General features: G+C 60.2%; 1 protein-coding gene across 3 annotated transcripts in view; it reads right to left on the bottom strand.

The window, feature by feature from the left end:
* DAGLA (diacylglycerol lipase alpha) overlaps positions 1 to 19,016 on the bottom strand; it is a 66,648-nt gene that overhangs the window by 16,288 nt on the left and 31,344 nt on the right. The window contains exons 1-9 of one of the 3 annotated variants that reach the window (XM_044943596.2): positions 15,083 to 18,742; positions 12,506 to 12,644; positions 11,942 to 12,153; positions 10,320 to 10,421; positions 9,406 to 9,544; positions 6,184 to 6,271; positions 4,082 to 4,216; positions 3,459 to 3,536; positions 1,526 to 1,650 (exon numbers count right to left, since the gene is read on the bottom strand). In XM_044943596.2, the coding sequence (XP_044799531.1) occupies positions 1,526 to 1,650; positions 3,459 to 3,536; positions 4,082 to 4,216; positions 6,184 to 6,271; positions 9,406 to 9,544; positions 10,320 to 10,421; positions 11,942 to 12,153; positions 12,506 to 12,600 (974 nt within the window). In that variant the 5' untranslated portion in view covers positions 12,601 to 12,644; positions 15,083 to 18,742. Of the gene's footprint in view, positions 1 to 1,525; positions 1,651 to 3,458; positions 3,537 to 4,081; positions 4,217 to 6,183; positions 6,272 to 9,405; positions 9,545 to 10,319; positions 10,422 to 11,941; positions 12,154 to 12,505; positions 12,645 to 13,746; positions 15,060 to 15,082; positions 18,743 to 19,016 lie in introns of those variants that run through there. The other 2 variants (XM_006040875.4, XM_006040874.4) reach the window with 2 other exon arrangements.

Genomic DNA, 19,016 nt, shown 5'->3' with positions numbered 1-19,016 from the left:
GTCCAGGGCAGGGCTGGGGCTGAATGGGGGTGTCCCCAGGGTTGGGGGAGGGCATAGGCAGGCCTGGCTTGCCATGCTCTGTATGGGATGGGAAAACCACTCCAGATGACAGGCCTCGGCCTGAGGCAGGTGGGCAGTCCTTCATCTAGCCCGTGCTGGGAACCTGGGTTGCTGCGGACAGGCTGGGCTCGGAGAAGGGAGTCTGACCCTCTGGGCTATAGGCTGGGAGTTCAGGCCCACCTCTTCTCCACCTTCCAGCACCTGGCTCTTCTCAGCAGGGACCCAGCTGGGCCCTCCCAGGTCTGAGGTCTTTCTGCTGCCTCTTCTCGCAGCTCTGACAAGCTGATATGAATGCAGCCTTGCCCCTGTTGGCAGAGCTCCTCAGATGCCCAGACCGCCAGGGACACCGCCCCCCCGTCCCGGCTTCTGAAAGATCCTGCCGGCAGGAGAGGCCTGCCTGTGCAAATGACATCCCTGCCCTGCCAGTGAGTAATGGAGCAGGGCTGTGGGAGCCCAGGTCTCAGGACCCCTGGAGCCGGGCTCATTCCAAGGACCTCTCAGTGGCCGCAGGAGCTCCAAGGATGCTGTCTGTGGGCTGGCAGAGACAGGGAGAGGCGTGGGGTGCCCTGGTCGGCTCTATCAGTCACTGGGGGATGGTGACGACAACCCAGAGAGCCCCCCGGCTTTCTGGGGAAAGGACACTGAAGGAGGGGGTGGCTGCCATGGGTCCCGAGGGAAGGGGTGTGGTGGACAGAAGCTGCCCGCCCAATATGCCAGCCTGTCTGAAACAGGGAACCCGGGCAACCATCCTCCTTCTGCCAGGCTTGGGCAGAAGGTGGAGATGCCAGAGAAGGGGAGGGGCCCTCACGGAGCTGAGCTCTCCTCTGGCCCACTTAGGAAGGCAGAGTCCACTCCGGCTGCCCCCCGCAGTTGGCCGAGGGCGGCACCCAGCTGAGGTCTTGCCAATTCCTTGTGAAGAGGATTGGAGCCGTTCACAAAGGGCCTTCTTGCTGCCTTTCCAGAGGCTTCTTTGGATTGGGCCTCTACCCAGAAAGGCCTTTCTTCCAGAAAGGCAGAGCATAGGAGGGGAGTTGGGGGAAGGGAGGGTATGGGTAGAGGGGAGTGGTCAAGAGGGGTGGGGAGGGAGATGGGGGGTAGGGGGAAGGAAGTGGCATGCCAGCCAGATGCTGGGTTCATTTCAGTCTCTCAGAACAGCTCCGGGAGGTATGTGTTATCATCCCCATTTCACAGATAAGAAAACTGAGGCTTGCAGAGGTGTGCTGACTTGCCTGACTCTGAAAGTGACAAAGTATGGGTTCAACCCACAAAGTGTGATTCCAAAACCCCAGCCAGGATAACGCAGAATCAGAAAGGTCCTGGCCCAGAGATGGTGCAGAGGAGCAGCAGCGTGGGCCGCAGGGGGCACGGTGGCAGGCCCCGCCCCACCATGGGCTGGCCCGGCATTGTGACCTCAGCCCTTCTGCACTCGCCACAGGCGGGATCCAGGAGGGGCCGGGGTACTCACGAGCAGGACCGGGCCAGCTGGCAGAGGCCACAGGCGGGTTTCCGCATCAGGTACATGGGCCAGCCATAGGCAGCCAGGGCGAAGAGCATGTAATAACAGACCTCCTTATAGCGGAGCATCTCGTGCTGGAAGAGAAGAGGCAGAGGAGGGTCACTTCCTGCCCTTCCTGCCTGTAGCCTCGGCGCCCACGGGCTCCCCTCCATGGAAGCGATGGAGGTGGGAGCTGCCCTCCCCACAGGCTGCAGACCACGGCCACCCCCACCCTGCATGGAGGAGGGAATGCGCCTCCAGATGATAATTCCATTTCCCTAATTATCTGCATGCAACCAGGGCACGAAACCTCCCGAGACCTGTCCTGTTGCTCCAATCTCAGAATTAATGATTTGGGGACAGAAAAACACTCAGAGCACTGGATCGATTTCCTTGCCGGTTTCCCAAGAAGGGAAGAGAGGGGGAGGTGAGCGCCACAATCACCCACCTTGGCCATCAGTCCCCGGGAAGGGCAATTGAACCCCGAGAGGCCTGGACCCTCCCCTCTGGAGCAGGATGCCCAGGCCAGGAGCAGCAGGGCTGGCCCTGGAGATGCAGACACGCTGGGGGCCAGACCAATCATCCCGGCCCTGCTCCGCACTAAGGGAGACCCTGGCTTGACTCAAGGGCGTCTGGGGCAGTTGGGACCGTTCTGAGAAAGGCGCCGGTTTGAAAGCCGGTGTCTGAGGCCGGTGGCTGCTGTTATCAGCCAGACTGCTCAGGGAGGCAGGCCGGAGGCACACGTGTCTCAAGGAAGCCGCTTCTCCCCAGTCCCGGGCGCCCCAGGCGCTGGGGGACTCCTGCACTAAGAGGGAATTAGTCACCTTGTAAAAGTTAAAGACGGTGATTAGTCATCTCGTGAAGTGAAATAAGCAGCACCTTAATCAGGGCCCAGAGGGGTGAAACCGTCCCGGGCCGCTCGGTCTGCTCTTCAGGAAGGCGCCGGAGGAGGAAATTAACCTCTGGCTCACGCCGGAGGGCGGGGCGCTAGCACCTGGGGGCTCGGAGGCTCCACCCCCGCCCCGCTCCTCCGCAGGGGAGAGCGAGCCGGGCGGGCATCCCCGAGGGAGGCAGGGACGGGCACCCGGGGGGCCTGCTATGGATGGGCTGTTTGGAGAAGGGATGCAAACGCCTGCCCGCTTTGCAGAGCGGGGTGGGGCCGGCGGGGGAAGGCGGTTGTGGCGCGATGGAGAACCGGCGTTTCCAGGGGAGTCAGATGTGAAGGCCGAATCCTTTCTAATGCTGTCCTGATGGGCACCAGTGTTCACTCATCTCCTCCCCACCAGGGCTCTGGGTGGAAGGCAGGCCCAGCACCGCTTCCGCTGCAGGAATAGTCTCAGTGGGGTCAGGGACTCGCTCAAGGTCACAGCCCCCGGTGGGGAGCCACACATTAAATCTGTTTGCTCCCAGAGCAGGGTCTGCTCTCTGGCTGCAGTTCCAGCCCTGGGTGAGGGTCTCCCCTAGCCTAGGACCAGCCCCTCCTTCACTGGGACACAACGCCAGATTTTCTACTAAAGGCGCTTAAGAAGAGCTCCTGCTACTCAAAAAAAAAACCCTTGGAAACCAAGTGCTATGTCTTGCTGCCTTTTATAACAATAACAACCGTGGCAAGAATAACAGCAGCTCAGCCCCTGGAAGTACTTGACAATCTCAGGAGGCCAGGGCCAAACATTCTGAGCTCAGTGGAGCAGATTCAAGGGGTTTGCCTGTAGAACCAGAGCAATGTGGAGGTGGCAGGTCAGAGTGTGTTTGGGAGGAAGGGGGCTGCTTGGAGAACTGAGGCGGGACCCACAGCGGAGCAGGTGCAGCCAGCGCCTCAAGGGCCGCGGGCAGGTGGTCTGCTCGGGTAAGCCCAGCAGAAGGAGAGAGGGACCAGCGCGCGCTGGGGGTGGTCCTGACTCACCGAGTTCTTGAGGTCGAGGTACTTGGTGTTTCTGGTCACCGGCATGCCAGACAGGAAGGCCAGGATGTCGTTGTTGGCCTGGAAGACAGGCACGTGAGGGTGGCTGCCCGGGCCCAGCCGCACGGCCGAGAAAGGGGTCCAGGCCCCGGCTCTGCGCTCTGTCTGCCTCCCAAGGCCCTGAGAGCCCAAAGAGGTGTGTGGTTCCTAGCTCTTCCACGACCTGGCCCGCTTTCCAAATCCGAGGTCTCCTCATATTTCCAGTTGTTACCCTTCCACCCAAACCATCCATGCCGGGCAAGGGAGCCGGCCCAGGCCAGGAGAAAACATAATTTATATGAGATGTGCAGAGACCCCAGCTAGGACTGGCGAGTTGCAGGGGGGCGGGTGATGAGGCAAGCGCGGATGCCCAAGCACAGAGCTGGGTGGGTCATGGGGCCCCTGTGATTAGATGATAGATGGGTGGAGACAGCCTCTGGGCCCTGCAGAGGGAAGCAGCTCGAGCAGGGGCCCTGGGCGGCTTGCTGAGGGTGAGCTGGGGAAGGGAGGGGAGCGTGGAACCTGGGGGCGGCAGGGACGGCCTCGGTGGAGGGCAGTGTGGGGACGTGACCCGCGCGTGGGCTCACCTCGTCCAGCACGGCATTGCGCTTAGCCCGCTGCCGCTGCCGGAGCAGCACCAGGCCGGCGATGATGTCCGACGGCACAATGTCCAGGTCTCGGAAAAACTCGGCAAAGAGGTAGGCGATTTCTGAGTAGGCGTCCTACATGGTCCAGGGAGGCGGCGGGGGGCGGTGGCAGGGAGCAGGAGAGAGGACAGAGGCCGGGCATGAATGTCCGGGGATGGGCGTCCACAGGGACCCTTCTCTGGCCCCGCTCCCCCACCCCCCCTCCTGTCCTTGGCACTCCTTTGGCACTCAGGCACTGGCCTGACACCCCCGAGCCATTTCCTGCTCCAGGACTAGGAACCAAGGCCTGCAGGCCCGGCCTGTTTCTCCTTCCGCCCTTCTCTCCAGCAGAGGAGCCAAAACTGAGCTCCTGGCTGCTTTTCTCCCATGCTGTTTCTTCCCACCTCCCTCAGCTGTGACCCTGAATGGCCCCGCCAAGGGCCCTTTGGAGCCCAGGGTCTCAGGCCCCCTCCCCTTCCTGCCCACATCTGGAGGCGCAGGGACCCCCACCATGTGCCTGGAGAAGGGGTGTGTGATGCAGGGCGCCTGGCCCCCAGCTGCCCTGCAAGCTCTGTCCTCAGGACACCCGTGCTTGGGGCCGGGGGTTGGGAGGAGGTCGTGCAGACAGAGGCAACCCTGCTAGCCCTGTGCAGAGTCCTCTCTGCCTCCCGACAAGTGGGACCCTGGAACCTCTTCCCTAACCTGTCAAGAGAGGCTGTGGTGGGAACAGATTCATGGCAACCGGCTTTCTCCTGCTGGGTTTCGCCCCTGAGTGTCTGGCACTTGTGAGAGAAGAAAAATCAAGGGCTGCAAACTCAAGAGCCTAATGCAAGGGCCGAATCTAGAAATACTGAACTCGACACAAACGCCCCCGATTTTTAAATCCTGGCATCCAGTGCAAATGTTTGAGCAACATAGCGTGAGCCGATCAAAACTCTGGGCGGGACCTGACCTGACCTGACCTGATCACCATCAGTATCTGGTGGGACCCAGCTTCTGGGGAACCCCCTGCCTTTTCCCCAGGGTCCAACACCAGCCCCCAATCTGCCTGCCAGGAGGGGTGGATGTGCCCTCGATGAGACCCCCCAGAGAGCCCCGTGGGGGTGCTTCCCACCCACCAGGGAACCTCCGGGGGTGGGAGGGGCTTTCTTACACTTGATTACTCACTCTATGGCTCAGCAGGGGCTGCGGGTGGGTAGGAGCCACTGGAGGCTTTTCCGGTGGCTTCCATGGAGGGCACTGGCTGTCTGGCTCAGGCAGGAGTGGTCTCCTGACCTCACTGGCTCTGCCACTACCTAGCTGTGGGACGCTGAGCAAGTCACTCCACCTCTCTGGGCCTCAGTTGCCTGATCTGCAAAATGAGGGGTGGGGCTAGATGATCCCTAAGGACCCTGCCAGCATTGGAGGGGGCGGGGCTCCACGGAGGGCTCCCCAGGGCCCTGCCTCCCCTCCCCCACCCGGGGGCCACCCACTGCTGACCCACCTTCCTTCTGCAGCGCCCTAGTGGGTGCAGAGGGCTGACAGTGCACGGCCAGGGCCGCACTGACCGCATGGCAGCTGATCTTACAGAAGGACTTGCAGCTGGTTGTGGTTTAGTCTGTTTGGCGACCCCATGGACTGTACCCCACCAGGCTCCCCTGTCCATGGGATTCTCCAGGCAAGAATACTGGAGTGGGTTGCCATACCCTCCTCAGGGGATCTTCCCAACCCAGGGATCGAACCCATGTCCCCTGCATTGGCAGGCAGATTCTTTACTGCTGAGCCACCAGGGAAGCCCTCGCAGCTGGTGAGATGCTGCTGGCTTTTCTTTGTCTTCAGGTCGCCCTGATACTTGAGTACCTCTTCTCCTAGACTCATCTCTAAGTTCCAAGGGGGTTAATAAAAGGTCTTCCCATTTTTCTGTCCCCTGACAAAGGAAGGGAAGGGCTGTTTCACATGCAGGAGGGAGTCGGGCGGTGAATGACAACAGGTCCTCTGAGGAGCAGGCTGTCACCTCCTGTCCTGCGCCCCACCCGGCAGAGCCAAGGACCCGAGCCCCAGGGCGGCAACTTCCCAGTACTTACTGACTGGGAGTCCTTCGTCCGAGTGCAGCAGAGGAACACTTTGAGCCGGCGTGACCAGCTGGTGGCCTGACCTTCTTCTAAGCGGTGCCTGCAGTGGGGGAGAGTTGGTATGTGTGAGGTCAGAGGGCTGGACCAGAAGAGCTGGGCCCAGACATTACAGAAACAGGGCAGCCTGTTCTCAGGGCCCCGGCAAAGGGCTCCCCGGCAGGAGGGTCTGGGGGGACAACAGGCCTGGGCCGGGTCAAAGCCACGGGGCCAGCGAGCTGTCAGCCTGCAGGGCTCTCCCTGAGGGGCTCCTGCTGGCCGAGGCCGGGGCCTGTGCTTCCAGCTTCTGACACAGGGACACCAGCACACCCGGGGGCTTCGGAGCTGGGAGCCCGAACTGGGGGCCACCCGGAAGCCCACGCCAAAGGCTCCAACCAAGGGCCCTGGGAGATGGCGGCAGGGTGCTGGGCCTCCCTGCCGATTTATTCCACGTTGGGAGCAGACCTGCTGGCCAGACCTGTTCCCCTCTCAGAAAGAATTTCTCTCATCTCTGTACTTGGGGAAGCTTAAGGGGCTGAATGAGGTTCAGCATGCTGCAGCGCCTTAGATCCATTATATTACAGGGGAGAGGGCCCTGCCCTTCATCTGCATGGCTGGCTCCTCTCCATTCCCCGACCTCCACCCCCGGCCCCAGTGGGTATGGCTGCTCTGATGGGGAGGCAGGACACCCAGGAGTCTGCACTCAAAGCAAGAGTGATTAATTGGCCAGTTATCCACAGAGACCCTTCCAACGCTGAGTGTCCAGAGGTCGGTGTGTGTTTTGAGCATAAAGATCACAGATCCAACATTAAAAATGTACATTTCCAGACTGAGCAAGAGGGGCTGGCTGGCTTTCGTGACATGCGCCCTGCCCGCCAGCCCTTTCAGAGCCTGGTGCTGGGTGGTCAGGAGGGGCAGGCTCTGAATGACCCTGGATGCCTGCAAGGCACTTAGCATCCATCAGCAGTGACAGGCCAGGCGGTCGCTGCCTCCGCCTCCTCTCTGCAGCTAACAGCCGCTTCCTGCTCCCAATCCTGGTGCCATGGCGCTACGGGCCACAAGGACAGGGGAAGCCACAGGGCCATCAGGGCGACAGGAGGGGGTTAGGAAACAGGGCAAGGGACTTGCTGTTTCTGGAACCTGTCAGCTCTAAGGGACTTGGGCAGCCTCATATCCTAAGCCAACGTCCCCCCTCTACTGGGGGCTGGATGAAGGGACAGCATGTCGGCTAAGCTGAGTACCCAGAGCATCGCGTTCTTTAACTCTTTCTAACCAAACTGGCTGTCAAACATTCAAAGACAATTTCCTCCCTTCCCTCTGGCAGATTAAGTCCTGTATACTCTACTGCAGTACACTTTATGCCCACCAGGGGACAGATGGAGCCAATGACATGTTTGGCCTAATACATCTGTTGGGCTACAGAGACCAAGATACCAGGAGGGACACTCTGTCTGGACCGAAAGTTCATGGACCCGGCACACCTCTGCCCTGGGGCTCACTAAAGCGAAAGGAAGGCAGACACTCCAGCAGAGATCCAAGGTCAGGCTCCCAAGGAGCAGTGGTGAGAAGAACCCATCCCAAACCCTACCAGATTTCGCTGGAAGGAGAAAGGGCCCAGGACTTGAGCAGCTCCCTAACTCCCAGAAACTAAAATAACCCACCGGTGTGGATCAGCACGGCTTGTGCACAAAGCCAAACCTGGAAGCAGATGAAGGGTCAGCAGGCTTGAAAAACGTCCTTGTTAAGAAAAACTTTCTGTTGGTCTAAGAGCAGAGCGAGGGGGCCAGGGGGAAGAGCCGGAGAGGTGGTCACAGTAACCCAGCCATGGACTGGGCTGCCCTCTCCAGCCCATCCAAGAACTGGAGAATCCGCAACAGGTGGGGGTCTAGGAGCTTGAGGCCTTTTACAACCCGCACAGGGCCCAGAACTGCTAGAAGACTTACTAATTCAGATGACAGCTACCACCAACCACCTCCACCTTAAAGGCATTGGCTGCCCTGGGCCCCAAAGGCAATTATCCAGAGTAGGGGAGGGGAATTTCCCTGCCCCCCTCCTAGGGCCCCAGGAGCCCAGAAACCAGGTCAGGTGGGGGCACGTGCTCGGAATGAGCAAAATGGGACAGGCGGTGGTGGCCAGCTGCGCCACCGGGAGGAACAACGGGCTCTGGGGCCTTGGCTCCCAAACCTGGCATTTGGGGCTGGGAGGTGGCCAGTCCAGGCGTGGGTGTGGCTCTGGTTGCAGGGCCCAGCTGACGTGGAGGGCCCAGGGGGGCTGGACGGAGGGGCGTGGGAAGGTGGGGTGGGGGCCCAGGCAGCCCGCTCCCCTGGGTGAGGGCTCCCACCCCTGCTGCCCTGGGCTGGGGGTGGAGTGGCAGCTCCACTCTCCCACCAACCTGACCCAGGGCACGTGGCCTGCCCTCCCTGGGACTCGGACCGCTCATCTGTAGAATGGGTCTCACAGCCACATCAGAGTTGGCCAAAGGATGAAAAGGACTGCTGGTGGAAGTGCAGGGCCTAACCCCGGACAGAAGCTCAATGAGCAGGAGCCACTGGGGCCTACCCTGAGAGCCCTTCTGCTCTTTTTCTTTCAATAAACAGGAACTCTGTGACCGTCCTGGACGCCCTGCCTCATTTTCTCTGCCTCCCTCCTTCTCCAAAACACTGCAAAACATTCCCCCCGGCAAGAAGCCTGCCTTGGTTAACCTCCTGCAGCCCCCTTAATCCTAGGGCAGCCTCGCCTAGTGGTTAAGAGCCAGGGCTCTAAGGCCAGACTGACTGAGCTTGACCCAGCTCCACTGTTGGCCAGCTGCGCTACCTCAGGCAAGTCACATAACCTCTCTGTGCCCCCGTTTCCTCCTCTGTATTATGGGGATGACACCAACATCGACCTCAGGGAGTTACTATACGTTAATACGTGCACTTCTGGGCTCACTTGTCCAAGTGCTTCCTATTATTACTCTCGTGTTTTTAGTCCTGAGGATGATCCGAGCACGAAGCTCCCGTGAGCGCCAGTGTTCATCACTCTGATAAACATCCCAGCAGCTGCACGAGGCAGGAATGATCGCGTTCCCACTTTACAGACCAGGAAGCCTTGGGCCAGCACCTGGGGCTCACGCAGGTGGAGATGCAGTGAGGGAGGCCCGGGGCCGGCCTCTGCCTGCCCGGGGTCAGCGAGTCCCACCCCCGCCTGGCCACTGACCGCAGGTTGTAGGTCCGCAGGTTGCGCTGCCGCCTCTTGGTGGCCCTCAGCTTGACGAAGGTGCGGCCCGTGGGGTCGAAGACGCAGAGGACCGTGATGCACACGCTCAGGATGACCACCCAGTTGCAGACGACCATCCCTGTGGAGGAGCGGTGGGAAACCAAGGGGCATGGCACTGGGGACACCTCTCTGACTCTGAAGAAAGGGGCGCTGGGGCCTCCCTACCTCAAAATGCTTCTGGGGCCCTACAGTCAGACTCCAAAGGCCCCAGCTCCAGCCTCCAGCTACATGGCCATCCCTTGGCTGAGCTGTGACCACCCCCTCCCCCCCCCGCCAGGCCCATCCTTGGCACATTGCAGACGGCTATGTGGGTTTCCAGAGCCCTGGTCAGCTCTGTGCCTGCTGCTGTGTACCCCCAGACCAGGGCCCCCCAAGGCGGGGACAGTGGACCTCAGGATGAAGGCTACAGCCTCGCCCAGCCAATCCATCAGCCAAGCTCACAGAAACTGTTTCCTCCTCAAGGTATCTAGCTTACTACCCTTTAACCTGGCCCCTGACCCCCGATCTCAGGGTTAGAGTTAGGCTGGCCGTGTCCCCTCCACCTTAGGGTTGTATGAGTGCTCAGTCACTCAGTCACGTCTGACTCTTTGAGACCCCATGGACTATAGCCAGGCTCCTCTGTCCATGGGATTTCCCAGGCAAAAATAATGGAGTGGGTTGCCATTTCCTTCTCCAAGAGATCCTCCTGACCCAGGGATTGAACCCTTGTCTTCTGCAGTGGCAGGTGGATTCTTTTACCACTGAGCCATCGGGGAAGCCCCCAACCCAGGGTTAAGGATGCTGTGTCCCCTCCACCCTGGGACTGCCCTCTCTAACCTGGCCTGGCCCCGCCACCCCAGGCCCGACCGACATACCGAGCGTGACGTTCTTGGCAGTGAGGTCGTTGCAGGAGGTGTAGTACTGGGTGAGCCAGACGATGCCCACGATGGCATAGATGAACTCGATCACCAGGATGGCTGCAAGCAGAGCAGGGTCCCGGCTGAAGGACGGGGAGGCCCTGGAACCTGGGCCCGGCTCCTCAGCAGCAAACCACCCACCACCCCCCTCAGGCCTTGAGATGCAGAGGCCCAGGGAGTGTGGCCGTCCTATCCCCTGCTCTGGTTTGCGTGCCCTCAGGCCCTGACACCTCTTTGAGAAGGTGACTGCAAAGGCAGATGATGAAGAGGCATTTCCCTGCTCTTTCAGGAATTAGAAGTGTATCTGTGACCTTTGGAATCAGATGTGGGGCTTCCCTGGTGGCTCAATGGTAAAGAATCCGCCTGCAATGCAGGAGACCTAGGTTTGATCCCTGGGTTGGGAAGATCTCCTGAAGGAGGAAATGGCAACCCACTCCAGTATTCTTGCCTGGAGAATCCCATGGACAGAGGAGCCTGACAGACTACATTCCAGGGGGTTGCAAAGAGTCGGACACAACTAAGCGACTAATACTGTATCTTAGGCAAGTTACCTAATCTCTGAGCCTCCATTTCCTCCACTGTAAAATGAGAGTGATGAGGTCCATGGTTCAGGGCTGTGGGAACTGGGGGACAGGGTGTTCATTTCATGGAAATGGCTGTTCCCGGGGAGGCGGCCTCTAGCACTTGAGGCAAAAAGAGGAAAGGGGCGAACCAGCTGCCCAAGGCACCCTGTCCAGGGCTGAGCCCAGGGCTGACATGGGGTTGGGTGTGGGGAGCAGGGAGGAGAACAGATGCCACCCCCCACCCACCCCGGGGACAGCACTGGAAGCCCCAGCTTCACAGGCAGCCCCATGTGGCAGCCAAGAGTCCAGGCTTTGGAGTCTGACAACCTGAGTTCAAATCTCTGACACTTGCATATTTGTTAGCTGTGTGACCTTAAGGGAGCTAATTAACCTCCCTGGTTCCCAGATTCTTCATCTGCAAAATGAGACCAACAAAGGGCTCCTCCCTGAGTTAACACAGGAAGAAGGCTAAGCTGAGGCCACAGGAGCACAAGAGTGTCCAGCAAGAGTGACCAGGGTAGGCAGCTGAACCCGAGTCCAGGAGGAGGAGACAGGTGGGTCCTCAGGGAGCTGGTCCAGGCTCCTGAGGGGCCTCCCCAGGATGGGGAGGAGGGGCTGTTTGGGGAAGGATCACAAAGCAGCTGAAGAGACACACCCAGCCTAGACAGAACAGGGGTTGGCAAGCTTTTTCCGTAAAGGGCCAGAGAATAAATATTTTAGACTTTGTGGGTCATACTCTCCATCACAACGATTCAGCTCTGCCATGGTTGTGCAGAAGCAGCCAGAGGCGGTAAGTACTAAATGAGTGAGTGTGGCTGGGTTCCAATAAAACTTTATTTTAAAAAAAACAGACAGTGGGCAGGATTTGGCCCTCAGGCTGCAGTCTGCCCACCCCTGGTCCACAAGTGGGGGCAGGGAGTCTGCCTGTTCGCTGCTGGCTGAATGAATGTTGGACACAGGAGGGGGGTTGGGGGGGAGAGCCGGAGTAGCCCCCCGCCCACGGTGGGTGGCCCTTACCCAGGCGCACGTAGAGCACGTACTGCATGGATTCGCGGGGCTCTGTGTAGAGGATGCCGCCACGCATGCTCAGCCAGATGATGGCCATCTCGGCGATCATGCAGCTCAGCAAAATGCCCAGGTAGCCGCGGCCGTGGTCCACCAGGTTCAGGGAGCAGGCCTCGTCCGGGTTGTAGACCAGGCCGAAGAGCACCACGGACAGGATCACAAACCTGGGGGAATGCGCACAGGAGAGGGCTAGGTGGCCCCACCCAGCCTGGACTCCAGGGTGGAGGGCTTCACTGATCTGGGCAGGGGACCACCGTCCACCAGGCAGCGGGGCCGTCTGAGGATACAGGCACCCAGGGACAAGGCAGTGGGAGCAGGGAGCCCAAAGCTAGGTCAGCTCCTAGAGTGGCCAGGCAGGGTCTCTGGGCTCCGTGCAGGTATTGCCCTAAAGGGGGTGGATGTTTCAGCACTGACTCCTGGGACAGGGTCAGGACAGTGGGTCAGAAGGCCTCCCCCAGGCCTAGGACGCACCACCCCCCACCACCCTGCCGGCCTGTGCATGGCCCCAAGACTCACCAGGTGGTATGCAGCAGGAAGAGGAAGATGGCTGGCAGGACGAGGTCATCGCTGCCCACAGACCAGCGCCGCCGGAACACCACGATCCCGGGCATGGCTGGCAGCTCTGCGGAGGCTCAGCGGGCCTGACGCTCACCTCCTGAAACAGAGCAGAGGACCCCCAGGCTGCCCGGGCTGCGGCCGCATCCAGGGCCACCATGGTTCTTGCCAGGCAGGCCCAGCAACAGGGACATCCTCCCAGTCCAACATCCCCAGAGCTTCAGTCCCATCCCTGGGCAGGACCCACCTCCCACCATATCCATCCCCCTGGCGCCAGTATCAAAAACTGCAGTAGCCAGACACTGGCTTCAGTCTAACCCCCGAGGACTTGCCTGTCCCCAAGTGTGGCACAGACCCCTTGAGATTGGTTCAGCCTGGGGTTGCCCTAACAGGAACTGCTTAGCTCCACTAAAGACCTGGGCTTATTCCTACCCTCCTCCATGGGATCAGGGGACCCCCCACCCACATATCCAGTGCCTGCAGTCCTTGGCATGGGGTTGGGATTTCCCAGCCCAAGCCTGAGCCTGTCTCCCGGCATGAGCTGAGCCAGGGAGGTGGAAGGCTGAAGGCGCTGGGGAAGGTGGGGGGTGAGCACACGCGTGGGGCTGGCACACACGGAGGATGGGAGCACCCAGCACATAGTAGGTGCTCAGTAAATATCTGTTGGATGAGGTCTTCCGTTTTGTGCTTTGCTGGAATGCTGGGAGGACACTCTATGACCTGATTTTGTACCCATCAGACAGAATCCCCAACCACAGCGACGCCCCTTGGTAGGGAAGGACCTGGTTGAGACGGGGCAGGGTGGGGGAGAGGTGTCAGGAATGTGGCTGGGGTGCCCAGCATCTCTGCTAGAAGGGCAGTGGGCAAGCCCTGGGGGTATCTCATCCTCCTGGCAGCCGCCTTCCACCCTCCACGCTCCCCCTGAGCCATGCAGTCTCTACTGCCCGGATCCCAACTCTCTGAAGTAGCTGAATTCAAATTAGCCGCAGGGAAGCTTGGGGAGAAGGGACCAGGAGTCCGCCCCCCCCCAAGAGCCCCAGGAACCAGGGCAGTGGCTCGGGCCACTGGATCCCCACAGGGGGCCAGTGGGTAGACACCAGGGAGGGGCTCAGGGTAGCCCCGCACTCAACTCAACAGAGAAACCCCAGCAACTGGAGGCTGGGCGCTGGTGGGCTGCTGCCCCCAGGCTGGCAGAGGCTTACATGGCACCTGGTCCCTGGTGGGCGGCAAGTCCTCCTCTCCCCGGTGAAGGCTCCAGGGAAGAAGAGCGTCCGTGGAGACCAGCATCACTCGGCAAGTGGCCAAGTCTCCCTGGCCGGTGGGCACGGCTCTCAGGGTGGGCCGGGGGGTGTGGGGCCAGGTGGCCGGCCCAGCACATCCGGCCCGGCCAGTCTCCGTCGCCCTCTCCCGGGTGCAGCCGCTTCATCCGGCCGCTGCCAGGCTGCTCCCAGCGAGGTGGCGGCCCGGCGGGCGGGCGGGCGGGCGTGCTAGCCTGCCGGGGTCGTGCCTACTCCTCCCCCCACCCTCAGGAAGTGACATCATCCCACTCTCTCCAAGGAGGAGTCGGAGCGCGGATTCTGGGAAGCGGGAGAAGGATGGAGAACCCGGAGCTGCGTGGCGGGGCGTCCGGGGGCGGGGGTCTGGGACCGCAGGAGGCCGGGGCTTCCAGTCGCCTGTCGGTGACGAGGGGCTGACCGCCACCGGCTTCGGTTGGAAGGGCCGGACGGGCCGGGTGGGAGGGGCAAGGACGCTGTCGGCAGCAGCGGGCTGGGGAGGACCGAGCTGCCAACAGCTGGGATGGCAGCCGCCAGCCCCTCCCCGACGCCAGGTGGCCCCTGGAGGGTGAGGAGCCGCGTGGGGCTGGGCTTGGTGGGTCCCTCACACACGTGGAACCACTGCGAGGTCCCAGCAGGTGCAGCAGCTGCTCTCAGCAGGCCAGACCCCAGCAGAGGAAGGGGAGGGCTGTCCCAGAGAGGCTGGCGGGCACCAGCTGCCCTGCCAGGAGCCCAGGACATCTCGCTTTCAGGGGTACACCCAGTGAACCCTTCCCAACCGCCTCCTCTCCCAGCCCTTCACCTCTTAGAGTCTAGAATGGCTAAAACTCCTTCAACTCACACGTTATCACCTAATAACCTCACACGCGGCCCCACCTTCCTGGCTCTCAGGTAGAAGGGGGCGGGGCGGGGAGCCTGGCACCCCTGCAGAGGGGGCTGAAGATCTGTCAAGACCCCTGTAGTGATACGACCAGTGGCAGCCTCTGCCCCCGAGCTTGACGAGGAGGGGGGCGTCCAGCTGACGGCCATGGTCAGTGCCAGTCCCACCTAGGTCACATGGCAGGGCGGCTGCGGGCTGACCGCGCTGGGGTGCCCGGTAACAGGTCTGGGGGCCACACCCCGCAACCTCCCGGGCCAGCTCGCCACTGCAGAATCCCAGGTCCAGCACTGCCTGGCTCCCAACCCCGGCTCCATCACCCACTCACGGTATGACTTACTAGTTGTGCCTCAGTTTCCCCATCTGTAAAATGTTGATGGTCCCCACCTGCTAAGGACCTGCGGACCATACAAGAGGCCTTGGCAGCGCTGAATGAAGCCAGCGGCGGTCTTAGCCAGAGAGCGTGTGAACCGGGTGGACGAGCTGTGCCTCCCCTGCCCAGGCTAGCGGATTCTCCAGCTGGTCACCACCAGGTCATGGTGGGGGTGTGTTGATGACAGGGCCTGTGCTGCTGCTGGGGGGGTGGTGGTAAGGATGGGCCCCACTACTCCATGCGGATTCATAAATCTCAGGACTGCTATTTTTAAGGGCCTGAAAGACGCCCTTTCTCTCGAGACCCCAGCCCTTCACAATGGGGGCCTGTTCCCCTGCTGGGGATGTGATTTCATCTGGAGGAAATGTCTCAGGATGGGGGAGGGCAGAGGCTACTTCCTGGTCTGAGGAGGCCGCAAAGCATCTCCTCTGGCTCTCCTCCCCCAGGGCACAGGGGCCTCAATGGGGCAGGGGGCATCCAGACCAGCGGCACTTTCAGGGGAGGGGAGGTGCCCCCTTCAGTGGCGGCAGAACAGAAGCATTGCTGGGTGCCTCCCATGCCCCTGGCTGGACAACCCCCCCTCCCCTACCACCCAGGCAGGTGTGAATGCCCAGGACGCTCCCCACACGTGGGTGGAATGACCTGAGTGGCGCTCCGAGGCCCCTTCTTCCTCCACTCACAAAGCCCAGTTTCCTTGATGGGGATTCAGGCCTTTGATTTAAGTATGAACCATCCTCAGAGTTCCTCTTTCTAAAAATGCAAAACTGTTTTTCTAAAATGCACAGGCTGATCCCTACTTTAAATACCGTCCATGGCTCCAGGGGTCTGCAGGATAAAGTCCAAGCCTATCAGGCAGCACCTAAGGGCCGCAGCAGCTGGCAGGCAGGCTGTGCAGCCTTGGGCAGGGGCCTTGCCCTCTCTGAGTCCTGGAGCAGGAAGTCACTCCCCAACCCCTAGGGATCCGAGGCACAGACAGGCACAGGGCCGCCTTCTGGCTGGGGAGGCACTCCAGTGCCCCCTCACACTCCCTCACCCTCCTTTCCCAACCCCCAAACTTGCTGCTCCCTTAAAAACACCTCATTGGAATCTGTGCTTTGTTTATCCTAGTTCCTCTGGCAGGCAAAATCCTACTCATCTTTGTAAGCCAACGGAAAGCAGCCCTCTTTGAAACCCTCCCTGACAGCACCCCCCACCCCTTCTCATGCAGAACAGGCTGCGCTCCCTTATGGGAACCCCTCATCTCAATACCCTGGGTACACTGGCTTACACTTGCTGATTCCTTGTTGCCCATCCCAGTCCTGCTCAATGGAGAGTCCCGGGGGGTGGGGGTGGGGGTGGGCCAGGCAGCACTGCTCTCCTTCACATCACACCCCCGCTTCTCTTGCCCCTGGAGTATGAACACAGCTCCTCTCCCCCTGGGCAGCCCCGGCCCCTCCAAACCACTGCTCCATCCTCCTGAAGCAGCTGCCATAAGGGTAGGAGACATGACTCCTGCCCCTCTTGGCTCAAATCCTTCACTTTGGAGGAAAGGTCCCTCCCCAGCACCCCCACCCCGATCGCTCTCAGAGAACCACCCTCTCCTCTGGCTGTCTTAACTATTCTAGGGCTTCAGTTTCTCCAGCTGCAAAAGGGGGACAACCCCGGTCCCCCAGAGGGCTGCGGTGAGAGCGGGCTGGGACAAGGTCTCAGAGGTCTGCACGGGTCCTGGCAGAGCCCAGGCTCCACTCACGGGTGGGTGGGGGATCGTATCAACAGGGCTTACGGGGGCTTCCTGGCAGGGTGACCTGTGACAGGTGCCAGGGTCTGGGCAGGTGTTGCTGGATGCCCCTGATTGGCTCCAGCTGATCAGAAAGGGCTGGACTGAGCTGACATGAGACCTAACAGGGTCCCCTGCCCTGCCATGGGCTTTGGGGGGCTGCTATTTAGAGCACATCCCCTGATCCAAAGGTCCCCTTGGGCTGGGCCCTGGGAGCAGGCTTCAGGGAGAAGTGCCCCTCAGCAGTGGGTCCCAGCTGATGGGGTGCTGAGAGCTCCCAGGGGAAGGATGAAGGCAAGGAGAATTCCAGCTCGAGCTGGTGGGAGGTGAGACATCACCTCGCTAGCCTGCAGTGGGGCCAGGGCACCAGAGTCAGGCTCAACCACAGGGGACAGGATGATGTGCTGTGGGAGGCCCGTCCAGCAGCCTCTAGGTCAGCCCATGAGATTTCCTGCCTGGCAGAGGTGGCCTTGGGCATCTGGGCCCAAGGATGGGCTGGAAGTTGAGCCTGAAGGAAGGGATGACAGCCAGGTCCAGGCCACTAGGATACATCTGGTATCAACTGAGCACCTTCCACGTTTTGAGTCCCAGACGAATAGCCTGCCATCCTCACAGCAGCGATGCAGGGTGACAGCCTCGCTCTCACTGCACATGGGTCTGGGTCCTGGCTCTGCACGTCATGGCTGTGCGATGGTGGACAAGTTACTTAACCTCTCTGTGCCATGATTCCTTATTTCTAAAATGGGGCTAAGAACAGCAACTACCGGTTAAATGAGTCACATACACTTAAGCCAGCACCTGTCACAGATGCTCAGCGAATGTGGCTCTTCTGCTAATATTTTCATTGAAAATGAGGAGGCTGAGGCTCAGAGACCCTGCCCCACACCTTCTGAGGAGCAGGAGGCTGGGCAGGCAAGAGACTTGGGTCCTTCCTCCTGCCATCCAAAGCCCACACCCACTGCAGGAATGTCAGGCTTAGAAGAGATCCTGGAAACAGTCCTGGGGCCCCCATTTATGGGTGAGGAAGCAAGTTCAGGAAGGCACCAGAGGCTCCCAGCTTTCCCATTATGTCCCTCCCAGCAGGAGCTGGACATGCAGCCAGAGTCTCCGAGCCAGCCCGGCCCTTCCCTGCCACACAGCACACGCATTCTCCAACTCCTGAGAGCCGCTTCCATTAGTAGAGTGTTGCCCCAGGGAGCCTGGGCTGAGATCCTCTCTCACATTCTGGATACAGAACCCTCTCAGAAGCGGCAAAATCCACATGAGCTCCCTTGCTGGAGATCAACCCGCAAGAAGGCATCAGTCACTTGAGCAGTTTCAAGCAGACACATCGGTGGCTAGCTCTCCACTGCCCGGCGGGTGGGGTCCCCGCGGCTCTGCAGCTCAGCTGGCAAAGGAGAGGAGGAGAACTTAGCCCCGAGCCCACCTTCCCTGGGTCCTGAACAGCCTGCTGGTTGAGGCTGGTGACCGGGCCAGGTCCAGCCACATTACGGAGCTGCCAGTCCCAGACCAAGGGCAACATCCCCAGGACAGAAAGTCACCGCCCCTCCAGACCTCAGTTACCTCTCCTGAAGAATGAGGAGCCTGGACTAAGAGGAGGCTGATGATTTTGTATTTGTTAACATTTATTTGCATCCAAGGCTGCATGTGCCTATATAGGAATCCCCAAACAATGAAAAGGTGGAATATAAATTTAAAAACAAACTTGAGAACAAAAACTAAGTAAATTAAAATAGAAGACTGGGGAAATCATCGTACATGTACAAGACATAAAGCCCATCATAGGAGCTGCATGTAAAACTAGTATTAGCCTCCATGCTACCTGGTGGCCAAAGTGAAAAGGGAAATTGGGGAGTCTGTATGCACTCTTTAGGGCTTCCCAGGTGGCATAGTGGTAAAGAATCCACCTGCCAATGCAGGTGATGCAGAAGACGTGGGTTTGATCCCTGGGTCAGGAAGATCCCCTGGAGAAGGGCATGGCAACCGGCTCCAGTATTCTTGCCTGGAAAATTTCACGGACAGAGGAGCCTGGTGGGCTACAGTCCATGGGGTCACAAAGAGTTGGACACGACTGAGCACGCACATGCATGCAAGTTCTCTTTCAGCACTCTGTGAGGTGTTGTATTCCTCGGGGCTCTGAGGGGAGGGCCCAGGACTCCCATTCCCATAATGAATGGGATGCCCCCACGCGA

The sequence above is a fragment of the Bubalus bubalis genome, chromosome 5 (assembly GCF_019923935.1).
Source record: "Bubalus bubalis isolate 160015118507 breed Murrah chromosome 5, NDDB_SH_1, whole genome shotgun sequence".
Classification (NCBI taxonomy): domain Eukaryota; kingdom Metazoa; phylum Chordata; class Mammalia; order Artiodactyla; family Bovidae; genus Bubalus; species Bubalus bubalis.
This window is presented reverse-complemented; position numbering and strand designations above follow the sequence as displayed.